Here is a 25,037-nt window from a genome sequence, read left to right as displayed (position 1 = left end):
AGTCCTTGGGGCTTGGATGCATGGCCTGAACACTGTCCCTGGCTTCTTTTTGCTCAAGGCTAGCACTCTGCCACTTGAGCCACAGCGCCACTTCTGGCCATTTTCTGTATATGTGGTGCTGGGGAATTGAACCCAGGGCTTCATGTATATGAGCCGAGCATTCTTGCCACATTTTCCCAGCCCTTAAGTATATGGTTTCTTTAACTTGGAGTGGAAAGCTAAAGATATGAGTACATGATATGCATCATTTCTATTTACTAAAAAATCTGATTTTAAAATAAATCTAATTTTAAAAAAGATTTGGTTAACCATGGGGCTGAGGCTCAGTGATAGAATGCTTGCCCAGCATGTATGAAGTCCTAGGTTTAACCTAAAAAAAAGTTGCAGTTGAATAAAGGGAGTTTCCATGGTGTCTAATTATTTGCTTTATTTTCAGTAGCAAATGAACATAATGATGTTAGAATAAGATGGGCTTTATTTATTTTTAGTGGTACCTCATGGATATTAAGCATGCATTCTCCCACTGAGAGCTACACCTCTAGCCTCTTCTAAGAGGTGGGCTCCAGAAAGCAGGTCTTGCTTGCCTCAAAAAAAAAAAAAAAAGACCCTTTTCTAATTGATAAGAAATGATAAGAATCTCTGACTTCCTTTCTAAAGAGGAAGGTTGTATATCTGAATATCAAAGTGAGGAACTTTGTTCTGGACGTTGGGCTATCAGCCCCTTGAGGTGGTGCTATTTGTGTTATTGTCAGGGCTTTGTGGTAGAGTGTCCGTTGAAGTTATGCAGTCTTTGATACAGTTCACCCACAGTAGGCAACAAATATCAGGGGAAGACCTGCATCTGACCTGTGTTCTCTGTGTACAGTCATTAGATTATTTGAGCAAATCAGATCTGGCCCTTGTTGTTACTATTCTAAGCACTTAATGAAGATGGAAAGTGCCCTGTTGGAAAGGTTTCTTGAGGAAGCAGCATTTAAGGGAGGCTGAGCCCTGGCGTAGGAGGAGGAGTTAAAAAAAAATTCCCCTGAATAGATTTTTTTTTTAAAGGAGAAGGCCCCCCCATATCTGAATGTTCAGAGAGCATTGTGATTAGTTCTGTCTTGAGTTGGGACTGTCAGAGTGTGATAAGTATAGTGGTTCCAGGTGGTGTTGGCTGCAGTTTCTGGACTAGAGGAAGGAGGGGGCTGCATGAAGAAGAGGACATAAGGGTCACTAGGAAGGCCAGAGCTGCTCTGGAAGTTCTCCGTGCACATGGACTTGAACAAGTGGCCTTTATTCGCCTCTGGGTAGTCATATAGGGTCTTAAACTCAGCAAGCCATTGGATTTGGTCCATGGGCAGTAGTTGTGAGATACTTGTACCTATGTAGGAGCAGTTTTGGTTGGGCAAATTAATCTGGAGAGCTGTGTTTTCAGTGCTGGTATGAATCTTGGGGTAGACCTCACTGTGTGTGTGTGTGTGTGTGTGTGTGTGTGTGTGTGTGTGTGTGTGTGTGTGTGTGTGTGTGTGTTCAGCTGCATATCCTCATTCTGTAAGCTTTTTCTTTTCTACCTTTAATAGTTTTTTTTTTTTGTTTTGTTTTTTGCCAGTCCTGGGGCTTGGACTCGGGGCCTGAGCACTGTCCCTGGCTTCTTTTTGCTCAAGGCTAGCTAGCACTCTGCCACTTGAGCTACAGCACCACTTCTGGCTATTTTCTATATATGTGGTGCTGGGGAATTGAGCCCACAGCTTCATGTATGGGAGGCAAGCACTCTTGCCACTAGGCCATATTCCCAGCCCTTTAATGGTTTTTGTTACTTCTGAAACTTTTTTTTTTTTTTGTTTGCCAGACACTGGTGGCATACAACTGTAATCCTAGCTATTCAGGAGGCTGAGCTCTGAAGATTGGAGTTTGAAGCCAGCATTGGTAGGAAAGTCTGTGAGACTCTTACCTTCAAGTAACTACCAAAAAGTGGTACCAGAAGTGGAGCTGTGGCTCAAGTGGTAGAGCAGCTAGCATTGAGCAAAGACCATCAGGAATAGAGGCCAGGCCCTCAGTTCAAATGCCAGGACTGGCATAAAACAAACAAAAACAAAGCCACAAGCACACATACTAGCCTAAGCCCAAGCATGATCAACATCATTAATACCTGTTCCACTACCACATCTTGCTGTGCTCAGAGGCAGGGGCAGTAACTCTCAGAGAAGCTGCCATTTATTGTAATAATCTCTCTAGAATATTTTCTGAAGGACCTGCCCAAGGTTGTTTTATGGCTAACCCTCCTTTTTCCTCCAGTGCTGAAGACTGAACTCTTGGCCTGCATGTATTAGAATAACATTCTACCACTGAGCAATACTCTCAAATATTTTTTTTTTCTTTTTTTGGCCAGTCCTGGGGCTTGGACTCAGGGCCTGAGCACTGTCCCTGGCTTACCTTTTTGCTCAAGGCTAGCACTCTGCCGCTTGAGCCACAGCACCACTTCTGGCTGTTTTCTGTATATGTGGTGCTGGGGAATCTAACCCAGGGCCTCATGTATATGAGGCAGGCACTCTTGCCACTAGGCCATATCCCCAGCCCACTCTCAAATATTTTTAATAAGCAAGAGTATATTCTAAAGTATGATAGAAATGATAATATAATGCAGGGCATTGGTGGCTCACACCTATAATCTTAGCTACTCAGGAGGCTGTGAGAAGTCCCCTGAACTCTTATCTCCATTAACCACTCAGAAACCAGAAGTGGCTCTGTGGCTTAAGTGGTAGAGCACTAGCTTTTGAGCACAAAGAAGCTCAAGGACAGCACCTAGATCCTGAGTTCAAGCCCCACAACTGACCAAAAAAAAAAAAGGTATAGTATAACCAGGAACTAGTGGCTTCTACCTGAAATAATAGGTACTCAGAAGGTTGAGTTCCAGAGAATTGTAGTTCATAATCAGTCCAGGCAAAAATGTCCACGAAACTCCCAGCTCCAAAATAATTAGGAAAGGCTGGACTAGAGGTGTGGCTAAAATGGTACAGCAACCAAGCAAGCTGGGTGTTTTTTTTGGGGGGGTGGTGGTGGCTGAGGGGCTTGAACTCAGGGCTTGGGTGCCATCCCTAAGCTCTTTTGCTCAAGGTTAGTGTTCTACCACTTTGAACCACAGCTCCATAGATTAGAGCCTCACGGGAACTTTTTTGCCCTGGCTGGCTTTGAACTGCAACCCTTAGTTCTCAGCCTCTTGAGTAGCTAGGCTTACAGGCGTGGGCCACCAGTGCCCAGCAAGCTGAGTAATTTTTTTTTGAGGCAGAATTCAAACCTGGTATTGGCAAAGAAGAAAAAAAAAGTATAGTAGATACATAAACCTGTAACAATTGTTTATTGTTATTAGCAAATGTTATGTTGTGTATAATTGTATGTGCTAGACTTTTGTAGGACTAGCAGTCCATTAGGTTTTGTACTGTTGTCACCACAAACACATGAGTAATGCATTGCGCTGTGTCTGGGTGTTAGAGATTTTTCCATTATAATCTTAGAGGGCTAGCATCATAGATGGGATCTAAACATTGTTAGGTAGTGCATGACTGTACTCAGTGATGTATATAACTCTTAATGGAATATTGTATGAAATTTGGAAAGATCACGTGTAACAAATGAAGTCTCACGCCCAGTTGAGGGTGGGTAGTCAGTAAGTGTGTGCTGAAGTGTTAATTGTTGTGCTGTCTTGAGATAATTGTAGTTTTGCTTTTTTAATTGAGCTTAGATGCCACATGAGTGTGAAGATGTGGTAATTCATTGCCACTTGTTTGCTGCTGAGGCTGGCCACCCACCTCTTGCATTTACTGCCACATTTCTACCTCACCCCACTAACTGCTGCAGTCAAATGGATGATGAGGCTTGATTCTTGTCTTTGGGCTCAGTTTACCTTTTTCATTCTATCTGGGCATTGGTAATAACTTTCTAATTTATTTTTGTGTGCTGATCCTGAGGATTGAGCTCAAGGCTTCTAGCTCTCACTTGGCTTTTTCACTGAAGGCTGGTATTCTACCTACCACTTGAACACTTTTCATTAACTTTGCTGGCTAAATGGAGATAAGAGTCTCATGGCCTTTTCTGCCCAGTCTGGCTTTGAGCCACAGTCCTCAGATCTCAGCCTCCTGAATAGCTAGAATTATAGGCATGGGCCACAGCAACTAGTCATCATTGGCAATTAAAAGGCTGGACCTTGTTATGAGAAGGTGCTCATAAAGCATCTTGTAGTATTTTTTCTGAAGTCTTAATTGGTGTGACTGAGTAATATTTTTGTCTTGTTTTGTTTTGTTTATACTGGGGATTCAACTCAGGGCCTTTTATATGGTAGACACGTACCCTATCCCTGGGCTTTTAATTTGAGTGATTTTTTTTTCCCTAAAATAGTCATTCTGTGAAGTGTCCATCTTGTCTCCGCCCCCAGTCCTGAGGCTTGAACTCAGGGCCTGAGCACTGTCTCTGAGCACTGAGCTCTTTTTGCTCAAGGCTAGCACTCTACCATTTGAGCCATAGTGCCACTTCTGGCCTTTGCTGTTTATATAGTACTGAGGAATTGAACCTAGGAATTCATGCATGCTAGGCAAGCACTCTACCACTAAGCCACCACATTCCCAGTTTCCATTTTGTTGGGTTTTGTTTGTTACTTTGAGATAGGATCCTGCTATGTAGCCCAGGCTGACTTCAAATTTGCAATTCTCCTGTCTCACAGTCTCCTGAGTGCTAGGATTGTAGGTGTGCCTTACCATTTCTGGTCTCTGTCTCTGTCTGTCTGTCTCTCTCTCTTTTTTTGCTGGTCGTGGGGTTTGAACTCAGGTTCTGAGTGCTGCCCCAGAACTTTTGTGTTCAAGACTAACACTCTATCCCTTAAGCCGTAGCTCTACTCCTGGCTTTTTTTTTGGTTAATTGAAGATAAGAGTCTTGTGGACTTTACTGCCCAGGCTGCCTTTGAACCTCCATCTTGGATGTGAGCCTCCGGTGCTTGTCTTAACTACTTAAAAATGTGTGTGTGTGCTTACTTGCTGAGAATTGAACCTAGGGTCTTGTACATGCTAACAAGCACACCCTGTAGCATTGTGAGTTGTATGCTCAGCCTAAAACAAACTTGAATATTAAAAAACAAAAACAAAAACGGGGGAGGGCTGGGGATATGGCCTAGTGGCAAGAGAGTTTGCCTCGTATACATGAGGCCCTGGGTTCGAGTCCCCAGCACCACATATACAGAAAACGGCCATAAGTGGTGCTGTGGCTCAAGTGGCAGAGTACTAGCCTTGAGCAAAAGGAAGCCAGGGACAGTGCTCAGGCCCTGAGTCCAAGGCCAAGGACTGGCCAAAACAAAAACAAAAACAAAAAAAAAAAAACCCAACATAAAACCTACCATCTGAATAGTTAAAAGTGTATAATTCAGTAGTAAGTAATATTTAACCACAACTTACGGAGTTTGGTGAAGTGTAGATGAACTGTTTCTCCCCATCACAAAAATGTTAAAAATCTACTCAGATTAAAGCTATGGTCCAGTAAAGAAAGACTGTTTAGCCCTGGGTTTTGAACCGTGTCTTCTCTTTGTCTAGGTCATGTTTGCACCTGAGTAATTTTATAGTCAGGCATTAAATCTTTGCTTCTTCCAGTGTTTGCTGGAAAAACCCAAACTACTATTAGCAGAAATCACTGTCCTTTGTAGACCCTTGCATTTGATATCTTCTGGAGGTGAGAATTTCTAAGAATTTTCCAAGTGAGAGAAATATTCCAAGTAGCTTTCTGTTTGAAGGACTTTTTCATGGTGCTTGCTTCTCAGAAGTGGCAGCTTTCTCTCCAGCATATTTTTACCTTTAAATCTCTTGCTACTTATGTGACCCTGGATCCTTTTGATTGATTGGTTCCCCCAACTCCTTGATTGCCAACTTTCTTTTTTTTTTTTTTTTTTTTGCCAGTCCTGGGGCTTGGACTCAGGGCCTCAGCACTGTCCCTGGCTTCTTTTTTTTTGCTCAAGGCTAGCACTCTGCCACTTGAGCCACAGCGCCACTTCTGGTCGTTTTCTGTATATGTGGTGCTGGGAAATCGAACCCAGGGCCTCAATGTATACAAGGCAAGCACTCTTGCCACTAGGCCATATCCCCAGCCCGATTGCCAACTTTCTAAGACCTAAGAAATAGTACCACATCACCAAACAGGCCAGGTAGGAATTTGTCTAAGACAAGAGTAATCATGGGTGATGCTTTGAGTTTTCACCAATGAACTTGGCTTAAGACCTTTTATTAGATGTCAAGAAGTGTTTATAAGCAGAGAAATATGCCTGTCTTTTTGGTGTTTGGAGCCCAAATAAACAGTGACTTTACAACTATTTTTCCAGTGTGTTGGCTATAAGATGGAGCCTCTTTAAACTAGTTAACCTTCCAGAATTTCTATATTACTATTAGACTGAGAGTTAATATTTCACTTTAACTTCTGGGTGGCTTGGAAAAAAGCCTTTTTTTTTTCTTGTTAAATGTAACCTAAAGAGGTGTTTTTTTTTTTTTTTGGCCAGTCCTAGGCCGTGAACTCAGGGCCTGAGCACTGTCCCTGGCTTCTTTTTTGCTCAAGGCTAGCACTCTGCCACTTGAGCCACAGCGCCACTTCTGGCCATTTTCTGTATATGTGGTGCTGAGGAATCGAACCCAGGGCCTCACGTATCCGAGGCAAGCACTCTTGCCACTAGGCCATATTCCCAGCCCTAAAGAGGTGGTTTTAATTAAGATTTCTGTTTTTTAATTTTTTCTGAAACCATTTAAAACAGGGACATGGATTTTATTATTTTCATCCTGTTTTAAAATGAAATTTCCGGGGCTGGGGATATAGCCTAGTGGCAAGAGTGCCTGCCTCGGATACACGAGGCCCTAGGTTCGATTCCCCAGCACCACATATACAGAAAACGGCCAGAAGCGGCGCTGTGGCTCAAGTGGCAGAGTGCTAGCCTTGAGCGGGAAGAAGCCAGGGACAGTGCTCAGGCCCTGAGTCCAAGGCCCAGGACTGGCCAAAAAAAAAAAAAGAAAAGAAATTTCCACTTTTTTTTTTGTCAGTCTTGGGGCTTGAACTCAGGGCCTAGGCACTGCCCCAGAGCTCATTTTGCTCAAGACTAGCACTGTAACCACATTGAGCCACAGCTCCACTTTCGCTTTTCTGGTGGTTAATTGAAGATAAGAGTCTCACATACTTTTCCTGCCTGGGCTGACTTTGAACCGTGATCCTTAGGTCTCAGTGTCCTGAGTAGCTAGGATTACAGGCAGATGAATAGCAGCAATTTGGACAGGTTAGGTAACTATTCTTAGGTAACATACCTGTTAGGGCTACTGGAAATCAATGCCTTTGCTCCATTTTGTGGGCTTAATAATGAGTTAAATCTTACAACTTTTCCTTCATTCTTGGAAAGTAAGAACTAGTAGCTATTCTTTCAGTTTTTAGTTGAAAAGATGTGAAAGTTTTAATTCATTGGGTTTTTCAGCACATGAGAAAGTATTAAGATGATTGCAAATTGAGTGAGGCCATATATGCTTTTGTTCCTTGAGTTTATTGAGTAGAACACATTTAGTAACTGGGCTCCTGTGTGCCTGGGGCACTCCTTGGCTCTAGGGGCTGGAATTCCCAGGCACTAGGCTATCTGGACAGAGTAGGGCATAAGGGTCCAGTGCTTCCCAGGCATCTCCCCTTCACTCTTAACTAAATGTCATGCTTCAGCTACATCTAGGTGGAGATTGTTATTATAGGTGAAAGGCAGGGCTAGAAGAATTCTTTCCTGCGGAACTATGCACTGTAATAAGGTTTTGGGGTTGATGTGTGTGTGTGTGCGTGCCAGTCCTGGAGCTTGAACTTAAAGGCCTGGGCCCTGTCCCTGAGCTTCTTCTGCTCAAGGCTAGCACTCTACCATTTGAGCTACAGTGTCACTTCTGGCTTTTTCTGTTGGCGTGGTACTGAGGAATTGAACCTAAGGCTCATGCATGCTAGACAAGCACTCACTAAGCCACATTCCCAGCCCTCTGAATTATTTTTGTTTGTTTGTTTTCCACCAGTCCTGGGGCTTTTACTCAGGGCCTGAGCACTGTCCCTGGCTTCTTTTTTGCTCAAGGCTAGCACTCTACCACTTGACCCACAGCGCCACTTCTGGCCATTTTCTATATATGTGGTACTGAAGAATCGAACCTAGGGCTTCATGTATATGAGGCAAGCACTCTTGCCACTAGGCCATATTCCCAGCCCCCAGCCCTCTGAATTATTTTTGAGAGAGGATCTCACTTTATGCCAGGCTGGCCTGGATTTGGAGCTCCCTATTTGTACTTTCCTTTATTGCTGGAAAGATAGATGTGTACCACTACACTCAGCCATTGTGCTTTTCCTGTAGCTTGGGAGGGATAACATACACACCACCATGCCCAGCCTGTGCACTCTTAAGCCTGGACTTGCCTCCCTCTGTGACTCCTCCAGTTTCTGTCCCTCTAAGTACGATTTCCAACACTTTTTACCCCCTTGACACAGGATCTTGAACTCAAGATCCTCTTACCTCTTACCTTACCAGAGTGTTGAGAGTACAGAGGTATTTTACTCTGTCCAGGCTCTAAGCACTTTTAATGTTTCTCTGTCCCTGGGATGGGATTCTGAAGCTGAGGAATGTGGATCTGCTGTCTTGAAAAACCTGACTCTTTGTCACTGTATGTGCCACGGCTGCTGGGTGTGTGTTCAGAGCGCCTAAGGCCCTAGGAGGGCCTTCTTTATGGAATTAGATTTCACTGGCATCTAGGGCAGTACTAAGAGCTCCGATTTAGTTGTGGGCATGGCTGCTGGCACAGGAAGCCTGTTTCTTCTGCCACTCATCTCTCACTAAGAAAACTTTGGAGGTTCCTGTCACCCAGACAAGGAGTGAGAATTTTTTTTTTTCTTGTCAGTCCTGGGGCTTGAACTCAGGGCCTGGGCACTGTCCCTGCCTTCTTTTTGCTCAAGGCTAGCACTCTGCCACTTGAGCCACAGCGCCACTTCTGGCCGTTTTCTATATATGTGGTGCTGGGGAATTGAACCCAGGCTTCATGTATACGAGGCAAACTCTATTGCCACTAGGCCATATAGGAATTGAGCCCAAGAATTCATACATGCTAGACAAGTGCTGTGCTGCTAAACCACATTCCCAGCCCTGAAATATATTCTTGAGTGGCTCTGGATTGATCCTGGTATGCCGTAGTGTTAGAATGGTGCTCTTGTCAAGAAGCCTAAACACTTATTTTTGTGCTAATTCCAAGCTTGAACTCAGGGCCTGGGTACTGTTCCTAAGCTTTTGTCCTCAAGCCTACCACTGTCCCTCTTGAGCTATAGCTCCATTTCTGGTGTTTTAAGTACTTAATTGAGGGAGATAGAAGTCTTATGGCACTGTGGCTCATGCCTGTAATCCTAGCTACTCAGGAGGCTGAAATTTGAGGATCTTGGTTCAAAGCCAGTGAGACTCTAATTTCCAATTAACCACCAGAAAACCGGAAGTGGTGCTGTGGCTCAAGTGGTAGAGTGCTAACCTTGAGCTGAAGACCCCAGGGACAGTGCCCAGGCCCAGTGTTCAAGCTCCACAACAGACACCCCCCCCCCAAAAAAAAAAGAAAAAAGTCTCATGCACTTTCCTGTCTGAGGTGGCTTCAAACCACAATCCTCACATCTCAGCTTTCTGAGTGGCTAGGATTACAGGTGTGAGCCACCAGCCCCTGGCTAACTAAACTCTTATCTCTAATTAACCACTCAAAAACTGCTAGTGAGCCGTAGCTCAAAGTGGTAGATCACTAGCCTTAAGTGAACTAGCTCAAGGACAGGCCCTGAGTTCAAGCCCTATAACTGACGAAAAAAGAAAAAAAAAAATCCTTCCAGAGGAACACTTAACACAGGTATGTAGACAGTCTACCAGGTTCCTAGCACGAGCAGACTTGACCCTTGTTTATAGAAAGCCAGCATCTGAAAGAAAGACACAGCTTTCTTTTTTTGCCAAATCACAAAAAAGATCTTTTCTCCTCAGAGCATGGAAAGCCAGCACATAGTAGTTGGACTTGTGCCCTGGACATTGCCTGCCTGCCTGCCTGCTAAATGCAGAGCACTTAGTCATGACCATGAAATAGACACCCTATGTCATCCTGTGTCCTCAGATAGCAGACTGAGCTTATCCTCTTGTGGGGCAGGGTGTGGCTCATAATGCATACTGTTTCTCACATAAGATTTAAAAAATAAGAATCAGAAAAGTAAAAACGGAAAAGCAAGTAAACAATTAAATATATATAGGAAAACTTTTTTTTTTTCTTCCTCATGTCTGGGTACTTTGAGAGTGCTGGGCATACTTTAGGGGTTACAACAAATGGATCCTTGCCCTCCCTCAAATTAGTCTTGCTGGGATGTTGGTTGGGCCGAACCATTTACCTAAATAGAGTTACAATGCACAAGAAAGGAACAGACCGTTAAAAGAGGCACTATGTAAATGGTGTGTGGTATTGTAATTCTAACACTTGTGGGTTTTTTTTGTTTGTTTGTCAGTCCTGGGGCTTGAACTCAGGGCCTGTGCACTGTCCCTGAGCTTCTTTTGCTCAAGGCTAGCACTCTACCACTTAATCCACAGTGCCACTTCGGGCTTTTTCTCTCGATGTGGCACTGAGGAATCAAGCCCAGGGCTTTATATGCATGCTAGGCAAGCACTCTATCACTAAGTCACATACCCATCCCCTAATTCCAACACTTGGGAGGATAAGGCAAAAGGATCATGAATTTGAGGCTAAACCTGGGTTGCATTAAGAGACCTTGCCTCAAAATAAAGCACTATGTAACAGTAAAAAGCAAAGGTAAACTAATGATAATATAAAAAAGGACATGGAAAATAAAGTAATGCAATGAGCTACAAAAATGGTGCAAAATGGACAAAATACTAAAAATAATAAAAACAGAATAGATGAAGAACCAATGCGTGCATATGTGTGTGTGTCCTGAGGCTTGAACTCAAGGATTGGGTGCTGTCCCTGAGATTCTTTTTCTCAGGGCTAGCATTCTATCACTCGAGCCACAGCACCATTTTGGGCTTATTCTGCTGGCTTTGAACTACAGTCCTCAGACCTCAGCCTCCTAAGTAGATAGGACTACAGGTGTGTGCCACCAGCACCCCACAAGGAGCCTCTTTAAACTTGAGGCATTGTATAGGTACCTGAGGAGAAGACTCCTACCCGAATATGGGTTTATTTTTGTTTTTGTTTATTTTTGTTTTTGGCCAGTCCTGGGCCTTGAACTCAGGGCCTGAGCACTGTCCCTGGCTTCTTTTTGCTCAAGGCTAGCACTCTGCCACTTGAGCCACAGCGCCACTTCTGGCCATTTTCTATATATGTGGTGCTGGGGAATCAAACCCAGGGCTTCATGTATATGAGGCAAATGCTCTTGCCACTAGGCCATATTCCCAGCCCCTCCTACCCGAATATGGGAAACATGGGGGCCGGGAAGGTGGCTCAGTGGTAGAGTGCTTGCCTAGCACGCATGAAGCCCTGGGTTCGATTCCTCATACCACATAAACAGAAAAAGGTGGAAGTGGTGCTGTGGCTCAAGAGGTAGAGTGCTAGCCTTGAGCAAAAGAAAAGAAGCTCAGGGACAGTGCATAGGCCCTGAGTTCAAGCCCCAGGACAGGCAAAATAAATAAATAAAAGCCAGTATGGGGAACATTGGGCATTGAGAAATCAGGATGCTTTCTTTCTTGCCTCTCCTGGTTGAAGATCCTGCAAATGTTGTTGGTAATTAATTGCTTCTTGGAATCTATTCCCATAGGGGGTCTCTGTAGTCATTTGGTCCCTGGTGGTGAATGTGGCATTTAATAATTCTGGTGAGTCTGTGTTAGTCAAAAACCTGTGTCCTGTTAGAGAAGAAACGTCCTAGTGAGGAATGGATCTGAAGTCCTTGGATGGCTTGCTGGTTACTGGGGCCTTTTGGGTGGAAAAAGATAATAGAGCAATGTTTTACCTGCTATTTAACTCCTATTGGCAAGGGTGGGACCGTCCTAAATTAGAAAGCACCTGAGGCATGTCATTTCAATTCCTTTCTCTTTTGTGTTTGATATGTTTTTCTGAACTCTCAAAGTGCAAGCAGTGGTGTAGGAGCTATGTACTATCCTTGATCTTAGCATGAGAAGTAGCTAGGCACTAGGTGTACATGTTAACTCTGCAGGAACAGCAGTGTGGTTTTTGTTTGTTTCTGTTGGTATGGGGCTTGAATTCTGGGTCTGGGCACTGTCCCTGAGCTCTTCAGCTCAAGGCTAGTGCTCTACCACTTTGAGCCACAGCGCCACTTCTGGCTTTCTGGTGGTTCATTGCAGATAAGAGTCTCATGGACTTTCCTGCCCAGGCTGTCAGATCTCAGACTCCTGAGCAGCTAGGATGACAGTCATGAGCCACCAGCATCCAGCTGCAGTGGTGCTTTTTACTAAACATTTTTTTGAGATTTATCTATTTTGGTGTTTTAAAAATATCAATTATTATTTGCTTATTATAAGTTTTTGAATATTCTTGTGTACATCTAGAAATAATAATGGGGTTTATTAAATTATTTATTTTTATTTATTTATTTTTTTTGCCGGTCCTGGGGCTTAAACTCTGGGTCTGAGCACTGCTCATGGCTGGCACTCTTACCATTTGTGCCACAGTGCCACTTTGGGCTTGTTTGAGTAGTTTATTGGAGATAAGAGTCTCACGGAGTTTAATGCCTAGACTGGCTTCAAATCCCTAGCCATCCTTAGATCTCAGCCTCCTGAGAAGCTAGGATTACAGGGGTGAGCCACTGGCACCTGGCTTCTTAATGGGTTTTTTAATATGAGTCGGTTAAATCTTGTATTAGTTTCCTAGGGCTGCTGTAAAAAAGATTTCCACAACCTTAATGGCTTCAGATAGAGTGCACATGTATTCCCTCATAGTTCTGGACACCAGAAGTCCAAAATGAAGGTGTTGGCAAGGACTGAGCTCCCTCTGGAGGCTCTGGGGGGGAAATTTGTTCCTTGCTTCTAGCTTTTTGTGGCTGCCAGCATTCTTTGACATTCCTTGGTTTGTGGCTTCATCACTCCAGTCTCTGCCTCAGGTTTCACATCAGTATCTCTGTTTCACATCTCTGCCTCACTCTGTGTGTATGCATGTAATTTCTTCTGACAATCATGATTGAATTTAGAGTCCACCCAGATCATCTCACCATGTCATGACTCTTACTTTAATCACCTTTTGCAAAGACTTTTTTCTTTGTAACGTCTTTACAGGTTTCAGAGATTAGGGCCTAAGATTTTCTAGTGGTTATTTATTTATTCAAAATCTACATCATAGTGATTTAGGGGAGAATGGATGTTCTTACTATGGGTTTCAATCTTGCTTTCTTTCAACAGTGTTTTATAGTTTTCAGTATACAAGTCCTATACATATTTTGTTAGATTTCTGCCTAAGTATTTCCTTTTTTTGAATGATTTAAATATCATATTTTTAAATTTTTTTTTGACGGTTGTGGGGCTTGAACTCAGGGATTGGGCACTGTTCTTTTTTTTTTTTTTTTTGGCCAGTCCTGGGCTTGGACTCAGGACCTGAACACTGTCCCTGGCTTCCCTTTGCTCAAGGCTAGCACTCTGCCACTTGAGCCACAGCGACACTTCTGGCCATTTTCTGTATATGTGGTGCTGGGGAATTGAACCCAGGGCCTCATGTATATGAGGCAAGCACTCTTGCCACTAGGCCATATTCCCAGCCCTGGGCGCTGTTCTTGAGCTCTTCAGCTCAAGGCTAGCACTCTACCACGTGAGCCACAGCACCACTTCCAATTTTCTGGTGGTTCATTGGAGATGAGAATTTCACAGACTTCCCTGTCCAAGCTGGCTTTGAACCATGATCCTCAGATCTTAGCCTCCTGAGTAGCTAGGATTACATGCCTGAGCCTCTAGTGCCCGGCTTCATATTTTCAGTTTTGATGTTCACATGTTCACTGAAGTATATAAAAATGCAATTAGGGCCTAGAGTTGTAGCTTAGTGGTGCAGTATATAACTCAGTGTAGACATTCTTGGCAGAAGCATTGGGGGATATAGTACATGACTTTGAAACTGTGGCCATTGCTGAGGTGTGAATCTGTTCTTCTTTTACAGGCTCCAGGTGTTCTGGGATGGAGAAAGCGTGAAGAGGGTGAGGGCCCAACTCTGGGACCATATAACTTGCTTCGTTCCTTAGCAAGATTATCTGCTTGAGCAAACTCAAGCCCATGATAAAGATGTCTGTGGGCCTGTCCCTGCTCCCCCTCTGGGGGAGGACCTTTCTCCTTCTACTCTTCATGGCCATGGCTCAGTCCCGCTGGCCAAGCGAACCTTCAGAGGCCGTCAGGGACTGGGAGAACCAACTAGAGGCATCGATGCACTCAGTGCTTTCTGACCTGCATGAGGCGGTTCCCACCGTGGTTGGCATTCCTGATGGCACGGCTGTCGTCGGTCGCTCATTTCGAGTGACCATTCCAACAGATTTAATTGCCTCCAGTGGAGAAGTAATCAAGGTGAGACTGGCTATGAAGTGTGAATGAGAAATTTTCGTTTTCCATTTTAAGTTTGATGCCTTTTCCTTCTCAGTTATAGGCTGCAGTAATTTTGGGTTGTTCCCATTTTGAGGGTCTCACCATGGAAAAGCCATTCCTGTGTACTCTGGAAAGTCCCTGGGTTGTTGATTGTAGGAATTTGGTAAAAAGCCTGGCATGTATTTAAGAAAAAAGTCGCCCTTCCTAAACCATAGAGGTAAACTCTAAAGTACAGAACTTGTAAGTACTTTGAACTTCGTGTGTATGTGTGTACACACATGCACGTTGCTACTGATGTTTGAACTCAGGGCCTTGTGGTCTTGATTGTTGTTTTTGTTCACAGCTGGCCCTCTGCCATTTGTTCAGTTCTGTGATGAGTCTTTTGGATTTGTCTGCCTGGTCTGGCTTTGAACTGAAGTCTTTAGAACTCAGTTTGAGTGGCTAGGACTACAGATGTCAGCTACCAGTACTTGTCCTGACTGAACTTTTTATTTATTTATTTATTGTGCTGATACTGAGGCTTGAGCTCAGGGCCTGGGTGCTACATCTGAATTTGTTTATTTATTTATTTAGCCAGTCCTGGGGCTTGATCTCAAGGCCTAGGCACTGTCCCTGAGCTGCTTTTGCTCAAGGCTAGCACTCTACCACAGTGCCACCTCTAGCCTTTTCTGTTTGTGGTACTGATGAATCAAACCTAGGGTTTTATTTATGCTAGGCAAGCACTCTACCACTAAGCTAGGATTACAGATGTGAGCCACCAGCACCCAGCTCTAATAATTTTTAATGTATTCAGCTCAGGAATCCAAGATTCTAAATGGGGGGGAAAATAAATAAGTAAATTACAGTCCATTCTACTTGAAGCACACCTAGTCAGGAATCACAGGACCTCAGAACAATTTCATTTTGGGCTGAGTGAGGCCTGAAGTGTCTTGGAGCTCCACAATTGTCCCATTTCTGCTGTGCCTAGGCTAACATCATGATGGTCGTCTACACCCCTCATGGAAGGGGCCCTGCTTGCTAACCCCCTCCTTGGCACTCAGCCTGCTCCCACGAGAGCTGCAGAAGCTCAGGCTTAGTTCTTCCTCTTAGGATGATAGCGAGAGATGTCTTTGCATCCCATGAATTGACTAGGCTACCTATCGACAGTCCCATTCCGATGTCTCATTTTGATAAAGCTTGAGAAGTTTTTTCATTCCTAGTTCCTGTCAGCCTCCTTGCCTGCAAACAATGTGGACTTTCCCTCAACCCAAGATGTCCGCAGGCTGGGCGCAGCCCTGCCGGCACTGTGCTCTCAGCGGCTGGCATGGGGCCTCTCATTGTTCCTCTGGTAACAATGGCCACTCTTTTTAGCCAGGAAGAGGAGTTGATGAAAGGAGCATTTCTTTGGATGCTTGAGCGCTTTGTGGCAACCCTGCCTGCGTGAGATGAACTGCAGTTTCTTCCTGCCTCGAGTGGGTGTTCCCTGGTTCTGAATGAAACCCTTGTGAGCATGGCACACCACACCAGGAAATGTGGGTTGGCAAAGGAAGGCATCCTTGATAGTGGGCTGTCAGAATCAAATTTGCCCAGATTCACCAACTCAACTACTTAATGATAATACAGGCTTCTGTGTTTTTTTTTTGTTGTTTTTTTTTAAATTATAAAATAGGTGGGTAATTGACCAGCAACAAGCAGGAAGTGGAGGTATGGCTCAGTTGGTAAGAGTGTTAGCCATGAGTGAAAAAGTCTTGAGTTCAAGTCTTAGTACTGGCATTACAGACAAGAAAACCGAAAGAACAGGACAAAGTGAAAATAGGTAATGTTAGGGATTAGGATGGAAAGACTGACTTAAGGAATTATTTTTTTGGTGCTTATTCCAGTGCCTGTCCTTGACCTTTTGCTCAAGGCTAGTGATCTTCAGCTTGAGCCACCCCTCCACTTGTGCCTCTGTGGTGGTTAATTGGAGATAAGAACCTCATAGACTGTCCTGTCCAAGATGGTTTTGAACCATGGTCCTCAGCTCTCAGCCTCCTAAGTAGTTAGAACTACAGGCGTGAACCACCAGTGCCTTACTTTGGGAGGAAAGAGATTAATTTTGTTTTTAGTTGAGACCAGTTGACATCAGGTGAAATGGTTTCTAGCTCAGACTAAAAAGGTTGGATGTGTGGTCCTGTGTCCTTGGTATTTGTGGTAGGAGCCATGTGCAGGTTGATACTGTAAGCTGAACCATGGGTATGGCTCTGCTTTACCTGAGTCCTCTTCTACCATGGTTCTGTACCACAGACCTAGGTCTGTGGCTCCAGCTAAAACGGTGCCATCTCCCTGCATCTCATCTGCAGCAGGCTGTGAGCAGTTTTGGCTCACTGTTCCAGTTCATGGCACAGGAACAGGGTAATCCTGGGTATGAGTCAGCCCCAAGTCTCAAAGTTTTTCTAAAGGGACGATCTCCTGCTTCCTTCACTGTATAAGAAAGCAGTGTGCTCGATGACCACCTTATTTTTAAGTGCTTCCAAAGTGTTATCAATGGTCCACTGCCAATAGATGACTGCAGGCTGGCCCAGCTCTGCAGCTTGGCTGAGGAGAGAGGGAGCTGAAGGATCGGGAGTCGTTGACCAGATCTAAAGGAAGGTAGGGACCTTGCTGGGGCAGGGTGCATTGCTTTCCAAGTAGTGAGGAGTCCCCTGTTGCCTCAAATGTTGCCGCTCAACCCCTACTGGCTCCTGCTCTATCCCAGAAGCATGTGTGTTCTATCATCAGGTGGAGGTGGAATCAGACAGCTTCATGAATATTGTGCTTTGGGCTCTCACTTGCATCAAGTCCTCTTCTCTCCCATGTTCCTTAGCTTCACCCACTCCTAGCAGATTTTGGCAGGCAAGGAACTCCCTGATTGTTCCTAGCCTCTGCCTGAGTTCTCATAGGAGCCTAGCTTCCCCTTACCTTCACACCCCATTTCCCTTTCTGCTTTCGGTCACAAACAGAGAGAGAGATAAGACTGCACTGTGCATTGGGTCTGAAATCATCTGGGAGGGAAGACTGGGAGGTAGAACCTGGACCTGCCTTGAGCTATTATTTAGTCCACAGGAGCAGGAAGGAGTCGGAGCTGGCAGTCAGCACGTGCCTTGTCCTGTAGTCATACAAGGATAGGGTCACTTCCCCCATTTATAAATGAGGACAGTAAGAGCTAAGTTTGAGGCAAGCTTCAACCTGCCTGGAGCTTGGCGTCATAAAGAAAAATAGGGCCTCTGTCTGTTAGGCTGTGATTATGGGGACCCAGTCTTGTATTGTCTGGAGGCTAAGTCTCTCTGAAGGAATTTCCACATCCTGCTTCACAGCTTGGTGCTGGGAGGAGGAGACATGCCCCAGGGCCTCTTAAGTTTTGAAAGCTGGAGAGGGAATCTACAATTCCTGCAGGTGAGATCTTATTTTCATCCTCAAGCGCCTCCGTGGGCTGGGGCTGAAGTGAATGTCTTTGAGAGGGGAACTAGCTGTTGGAAAAAAAAAAAAAAAAGGGAATCTCCAGGGATTATGGAAGCTGCCAGCCCTTCAGGCATCCTTAGACTTTGCCTAATGGCCTTGAAAATCCAGAGATGCCAGCTTGCCTGTGACTTGGCCAGGTTCCTGTAGAAATCAAGTTGTTGTTCTTAGTCAGAACCCTCTACCAACTTCTTCTTCATCTTTTTTTTTTTTTTTTCCTTCCATGGCTGGTCCCAAACTCCTGGCTCACCCCCAAAATAGGTGAGACCACACACACACAAACCATCATGCTATCCTTAGAGCCACCATTTTCCCTCTTCTATCTCTCTACTTAAAGTTGAGTGTTTTAACTTGCTTTCGTGAAACCTGGCATTTTCATTTTTGTTTGGTATGTATGTTATGTGATATTAACGTGCTACAGTGTTACTTGTCAGACGTAAAATAAGTTTACAATTTCCCAGGCTGGTACCCTTGGCCTCAGAGTGGCCTGAGTTTATTCTGTTGGAAATGTCTGAGAGCCAAACATTGCCAGTAAGAGTTGGTAAAATAGGAAGATAGGGAGACCTAACAGAAGCAGGGCCTTTCTCTGTTTTGTAGGTTAAAAAGTACCCTTTGTGGGCTGGGAATGTGGCTTAGTGGTAGAGTGCCTTTTGTGCTGGGGCACTGGTGGCTTCTCCCTGTAATCTTAGCTGAGATCGGATAGAAAAGTCCACAATATTCTGAGCTCTCTGGCATCACCTCTCCAAAAAGAGACATGTTTTTGGATGCCAGCATTGACGTCCCATCATGGTGAGGTCCTAGTGATCGGGTTTATGTTGTGCCCTTGTCACTCACGCTTGTGTCTCATCTAGGTGTCTGCGGCGGGGAAGGAGGCCTTGCCGTCTTGGCTTCACTGGGACCCACAGAGCCACGCCCTGGAAGGCCTCCCCCTGGACACTGATAAGGGTGTGCATTATATCTCAGTGAGCGCCGCACGCCTGGGGGCCAACGGGAGTCACGTCCCCCAGGCCTCCAGTGTGTTCTCCATTGAAGTCTACCCTGAAGACCACAGCGAGCCCCAGTCTGTGAGGGCAGCCTCCCCGGACCCCGGCGAGCCAGTGTCTTCTGCTTGTGCTGCTGACGAGCCGGTGACTGTCCTCACAGTGATCCTGGATGCCGACCTCACCAAGATGACCCCCAAGCAAAGGATCGACCTCCTGCACCGGATGCGGAGCTTCTCAGAAGTGGAGCTTCCCAACATGAAGTTGGTGCCGGTGGTGAACAATAGACTGTTTGACATGTCCGCTTTCATGGCTGGCCCAGGAAATGCAAAGAAGGTGGTAGAGAACGGGGCTCTCCTCTCCTGGAAGCTGGGGTGCTCCTTGAACCAGAATAGTGTGCCTGACATTCGTGGCGTGGAGGCCCCTGCTAGGGAGGGTGCTATGTCTGCCCAGCTTGGCTATCCAGTGGTGGGTTGGCACATTGCCAATAAGAAGCCCCCTCTTCCCAAACGAATCCGGAGGCAGATTCACGCCACCCCCACACCTGTCACTGCAATCGGACCCCCAACCACGGCCTTCCAGGAGCCACCAACCCGGATAGTGCCCACCCCTACATCACCAGCCATTGCTCCTCCAACAGAGACCATGGCTCCTCCCGTCAGGGATCCTGTTCCTGGGAAGCCCACGGTCACCATTCGGACTCGAGGTGCCATTATCCAGACCCCCACTCTGGGCCCCATCCAGCCCACTCGGGTGTCGGAAGCTGGCACCGTGGTTCCTGGCCAGATTCGTCCAACAATGACCATTCCTGGCTATGTGGAGCCCACCGCAGTTGTTACTCCGCCCACGACTACCACCAAGAAGCCACGCCTGTCCACCCCCAAACCAGCAACGCCTTCGACGGATTCCTCAACCACCACGACTCGTAGACCAACCAAGAAACCACGGACACCCCGGCCAGTGCCTCGAGTCACCACCAAAGCTCCGATCACCCGGCTGGAGACCGCCTCTCCGCCTACTCGTATCCGAACCACCACCAGCGGAGTGCCTCGTGGCGGAGAGCCCAACCAGCGCCCGGAGCTCAAGAACCACATCGACAAGGTGGACGCCTGGGTGGGCACCTACTTTGAGGTGAAGATCCCCTCAGACACCTTCTATGACCTCGAGGACACCACGACAGACAAGCTGAAGCTGACCCTGAAGCTGCGCGAGCAGCAGCTGGTGGGCGAGAAGTCCTGGGTGCAGTTCAACAGCAACAGCCAGCTCATGTACGGCCTGCCCGACAGCAGCCACGTCGGCAAGCATGAGTACTTCATGCACGCCACCGACAAGGGGGGCCTGTCAGCCGTGGATGCCTTCGAGATCCACGTCCACAAGCGCCCGCAAGGGGACAAGGCTCCTGCCAGATTCAAGGCCAGGTTGGTGGGCGACCCGGCATCCTTAGTGAATGACATCCACAAGAAAATCGCCTTGGTCAAGAAGTTGGCCTTTGCCTTCGGGGACCGAAACTGTAGCACCATCACCCTGCAGAATATCACCCGGGGCTCCATCATGGTGGAATGGACCAATAACACGCTCCCCGTGGAGCCCTGTCCCAAGGAGCAGATCACGGGGCTGAGCCGGAGGATCGCCGACGACACCGGGAAGCCGCGGCCTGCCTTCTCCAACGCCCTGGAGCCGGATTTTAAGGCCCAGAGCATTGCCGTGACGGGCTCCGGCAGTTGTCAGCACTTGCAGTTTATCCCCGTGGGCGCCAGGAAGCCACCCTCCACCATGCCCCCCACAGAGGCGCCCGACCGGGACCCCGAGAAGAGCAGCGAGGATGACGTGTACCTCCACACGGTCATCCCAGCCGTGGTGGTCGCAGCCATCCTGCTCATTGCTGGCATCATTGCCATGATCTGCTATCGCAAGAAGAGGAAGGGCAAGCTGACCCTCGAGGACCAGGCCACCTTTATCAAGAAGGGGGTGCCCATCATCTTCGCCGACGAGCTGGACGACTCCAAGCCCCCGCCCTCCTCCAGCATGCCACTCATCCTGCAGGAGGAGAAGGCCCCCCTCCCCCCGCCTGAGTACCCCAACCAGAGCGTGCCGGAGACCACTCCCCTGAACCAGGACACCGTGGGAGAGTACACACCCCTACGGGATGAGGATCCTAACGCACCTCCCTACCAGCCACCCCCCCCCTTCACAGCCCCCATGGAGGGCAAGGGCTCCCGTCCCAAGAACATGACCCCCTACCGGTCACCCCCTCCATACGTTCCCCCTTAACTCACAAGCGCCTGGGTGGAGGCAGGGGTAGGGCAGGGGCCTGGAGACAACTCCCATGTTGTCTGTGGAGACCGGTAGCCCATAGACCATCGCCTACCGGTAGCCAACACCCAACCTAGCACACACTGACACACAGGGCCTGGACAAAGCCCGCCCTCTGTGGTCCTCCCAAGCCCCAAAGGAGCTGGAGAACCTTTGGGGACTTTTTTTTTTAATTTTATTTTTTATTTTTATTTTTATTTTTATTTTTGGCCTAACAGCTTTTTGTTTGTTCATAGAAACTTCTTCGCTGCGTTTTTTGATGGCTGGCTCTGAAAAGCACTGTTTGAGTAGAAGTAGATGGCGGGGGAGCGAGGAACCACCGTGAATGAACTTGCAGACAGTGCTGGGCAAGCCCCCAGCTCTCTGCGTTTTGCCTTTAACACTAACTGTACTGTTTTTTCTATTCACGTGTGTCTAGCTGCAGGTTGTAACATGGAAAACAGTAGCTAAAAAGATTATAAAGTCAAAGGACTTTCAGAAGTTACGGTTTTAAGTTTTTACATTTAATCTGCTGTTTACCTAAACTTGTATGTATAAAAAAAATTTTTTTTTTGGGTGGGTCTGGGGAATTGCTTTGCTAAAAATAAGCTCCCAGGGTGTTTCAAACTTAAGAGAAGACCAAGGGACAGTATTTTTTATCAAAGGAATCCTATTTTTTCACACTTTGTCAACTTGGTTGCTCTGATCTACCAGAGCCTGACTGGGGGGGCCCCCTGGCCCTGGCTTGGAGGGGCCAGGGCCCTGGTGCTGGGTTTGCTCTCCCGCTGTTGCCAGGGGCTGGAAACCAGAGGGGCCTCTGGGGCCGATGACACCCCCACCTCTACCCCATGCACGCTCGTGGCCTACCCCCCGGGGGGGTCTTCATTCCCATGGAGAAGGGACTCTGAGAGGCAGCGATGGCTGTGGCCCCCAACTTAGGTGCTCCAAGGTGGGCCAGCTGCTTGTGGGGGGGGCACTTGAGGAGGTCGAGGGACTTGTCCACATCAACCCTATTTTCTTTTTTCCCTTCTCTGTGTGGTTTCCCCACCCCCCCTCCCAACAGGAACACCATGGTTTTTTGAAACACTCAGTGGGGGACATTTTGGTGAAGATGCAATATTTTTATGTCATGTGATGCTCTTTTCTCACTCGACCTTGGCCGCTTTATCCCAGCAGCCCCCCACCCCCACCCTGACCCACCCCACCCCTTTTCTCTGGCGCTCCCGTCCCAGGCTTTTGGGCCTGAACGGCTAGAAAGGGTCTGGTGGCTAGGGCAGAGCGCCAGCAATAGTTCATAGTTTAAAAAAAAAAATCTGTGGGCTCTCAAAGCTAATTTTTTACTAAAGTTTTTATACAGCCTCAAATTGTTTTATTAAAAAAATGATTAAAAAATGGTGATGCTTACAGCAGTTTGTACAAGCTCTTAGTGTTGATTCCATGGAACTGATTGATGGCTTTGCTCATTTTGATCCTCCCCCCACTTTTCCTAAAGGGTTAAATTCTAGAATTACACTGGGACTTTTTTTTTTTCCCTTCTTTTTCCTGTGTTTTGTTTTGTTTTGTTTTGATTTTTGGCCTTTTTTAGCAGAACATCCGTCCATCTATCTGCATCTCTGTCCCATGACTCAGGCGCGCCCACTCGGCTTCGATTCTCCTCCTTTTGGAAGAAAACCATTTTGAGCATGACTTGTTGATGTCTGAGTTATTTCGGGTACCTTTTAGGGAGGAATGCCTTTCGCAATAATGTATCCCTTCCCTGGTCTAGGGTGGATGGGTGGACCCAGGCTCCCTTAGCGCCCGGAGCAGCTACTTCTAAGCCATATCGACTGTTTTGCAGAGGATGTGCTGTCTCATGAGGGGAAGGCCCGCCCGGAGATCTCTTAATCTGCTGTTCTCCCAAAGAGCGGTTCCCCTCGGGGGCCTTCTCTCCCCCAGAGCCCCACCCCTCCCCTGCCCCAGCTCCTCGCTGGGTGCTCTGGAGTGAGCAGTGCCCTCGTGGGGACAGTCTGTAGACGAGGGCTCCACGGACGGCTGATGACCAAGGCCTTGTGCCTCCCAAGTCCAGATCCAAGCTGGAGTTTCCCTGATGCCTTTCAGAGGCCGGAACGCAAGTGGGATCTGACCTGGTGGAATTTCTGATGACCTTGTCAAGAAATAACACACACACAATCCCCAATGTTCCAGGTGAGGGCTTGGAAAGGCCTTTCCCAATAGCTCCGTTGCCCTTAGCAACCCCACCATTGGGCATTGCCACACAGAGAAGAGGCTAGCCCAGAATGGCTTTGTTGCCATAGCAACTGGAGGCAATGGGGCAGTGAACAGAATAACAACAGAAACAATGCCTTTTGCGGGCGCCCGCCTCCTTGAGGACTGGGCTGGCAATGGCCACTGGACTCTGAGACGGAGAGCCAATGTCACATTCAAGTGTTCACCAACCACTGATGTGTTTTTATTTCCTTCTATATGATTTTCAGATGTGTTTTTCTGCATTCTGTATAGAAACATATCGAACTAAATAAAAGCAGTGTCTTTATTACAATGCCATTGCTTCTGAGTGTCTTGATTTCCCTGAACATGACTGGTGGGTGGCCCCGGTGACGAGGAAAAGGGGACCTGGCCAGGCCCGTTGGCTTTGGGGGGGCATGGGGTGCTCATAGCCTTCACAGAAGCTCCGAGAGGGTTGTGGGTATACGCTGCAGAAACTGCTGACAGGTCAACTCCCCTTGGTGCTTGGCCTTTGATCCTGTGTCCTCAGTAGCCTTAGTTGTGAGTAGAAGGGAGAGTCACGTAGAATTGGGGAGCCTTTTGCCCCACAGTAGGGCAGCTCCTAAGCAGGAAGCCTTCAGAATGGGCCCCTGTGAAGAGGCGGGTGGACACAGCACCCCAGTTCCTGTCTTCATTGTGGGTTTGGGACTGGCCTGTCTCCTTGGTGTTGGCCTCGGATAGATAGACCGAGAAGCTGAGCCTCACCCAGAGCCTAGGAAGGGGGAGTGGGGGGGGTTATACTCTCCAGAGAGTTCCTTGAGACACTGCTAGAGGTATGGCTCAAGTGGTTGAGTGCCTAGCAAATACAAAAAGCCCTGAGTTCAAACTCCAGTACTGCCAACCCTTAACCCTGTGCCAGGAAAAGCAGTCCTCAAGTTTTCAAGGACTCTGGCTTCCCCTAGGCCTAATGGGGGCTTAGAAAATGACTCTGCCCTTGTCCTCTTGACCTTAGGAAGTTTTACTTAACATCTAACTTGTTGCCTTGAACTTAAGTGAGACTTAGCAACCAGGCTTAACAGAACAGGAAGTTCCAGTAGAGCAGGAAGAAAATGTGTAAGGATTTCAGGCCGGTGTTTCATCCACATCCACCCTCCCGTCTTTGGGGTGCAGGGGATGGGAATATCTGCTGTTTGACCTGGCAGATCTCTGTTTCAAGGATCAGTTTTCCTTTTTTGTTGATTGTGGGGCTTGAACTCTGGGCCTGGGCACTATCCCTGAACTCTTCAGCTCAAGGCTAGCGCTCTACCACTTGGAGCCACAGCTCCACTTTGGTTTTTCTGATGGTTCATTGGAGATAAGAGTCTCACTGCCTTTCCTGCCTGGGCTGGCTTTGAACCCCAATCCTCAGATCTCAGCCTCCTGAGAAGCTAGGATTACAGGTGTGAGCCACTGGTGCCCGACTTCGTTGATTTTTTTTTTCCCCCTTCTGATTATAAAATCTTGTTTAGGTCATGCATGCATGAAGCCCTGGGTTGGATTCCTCAGCACCACATACACAGAAAAAGCCAGAAGTGGTGTTG

General features: G+C 47.0%; 1 protein-coding gene across 3 annotated transcripts in view; it reads left to right on the top strand.

Moving 5' to 3' along the window:
* Dag1 (dystroglycan 1) overlaps positions 1–23,791 on the top strand; it is a 40,845-nt gene extending 17,054 nt beyond the window's left edge. For 2 of the 3 annotated variants that reach the window (XM_048334814.1, XM_048334812.1), the window contains exons 2-3: positions 14,112–14,509; positions 18,832–23,791. In XM_048334814.1, coding sequence (XP_048190771.1) covers positions 14,225–14,509; positions 18,832–21,231 — 2,685 coding nt within the window. In that variant the 5' untranslated portion in view covers positions 14,112–14,224 and the 3' untranslated portion in view covers positions 21,232–23,791. Of the gene's footprint in view, positions 1–1,843; positions 1,906–14,111; positions 14,510–18,831 lie in introns of those variants that run through there. The other variant, XM_048334813.1, reaches the window with a different exon arrangement.
* The last annotated feature ends 1,246 nt before the right edge of the window (positions 23,792–25,037 follow it).

Source organism: Perognathus longimembris, chromosome 26, assembly GCF_023159225.1.
Source record: "Perognathus longimembris pacificus isolate PPM17 chromosome 26, ASM2315922v1, whole genome shotgun sequence".
In the NCBI taxonomy this organism is placed as follows: Eukaryota; Metazoa; Chordata; class Mammalia; order Rodentia; family Heteromyidae; genus Perognathus; species Perognathus longimembris.
This window is presented reverse-complemented; position numbering and strand designations above follow the sequence as displayed.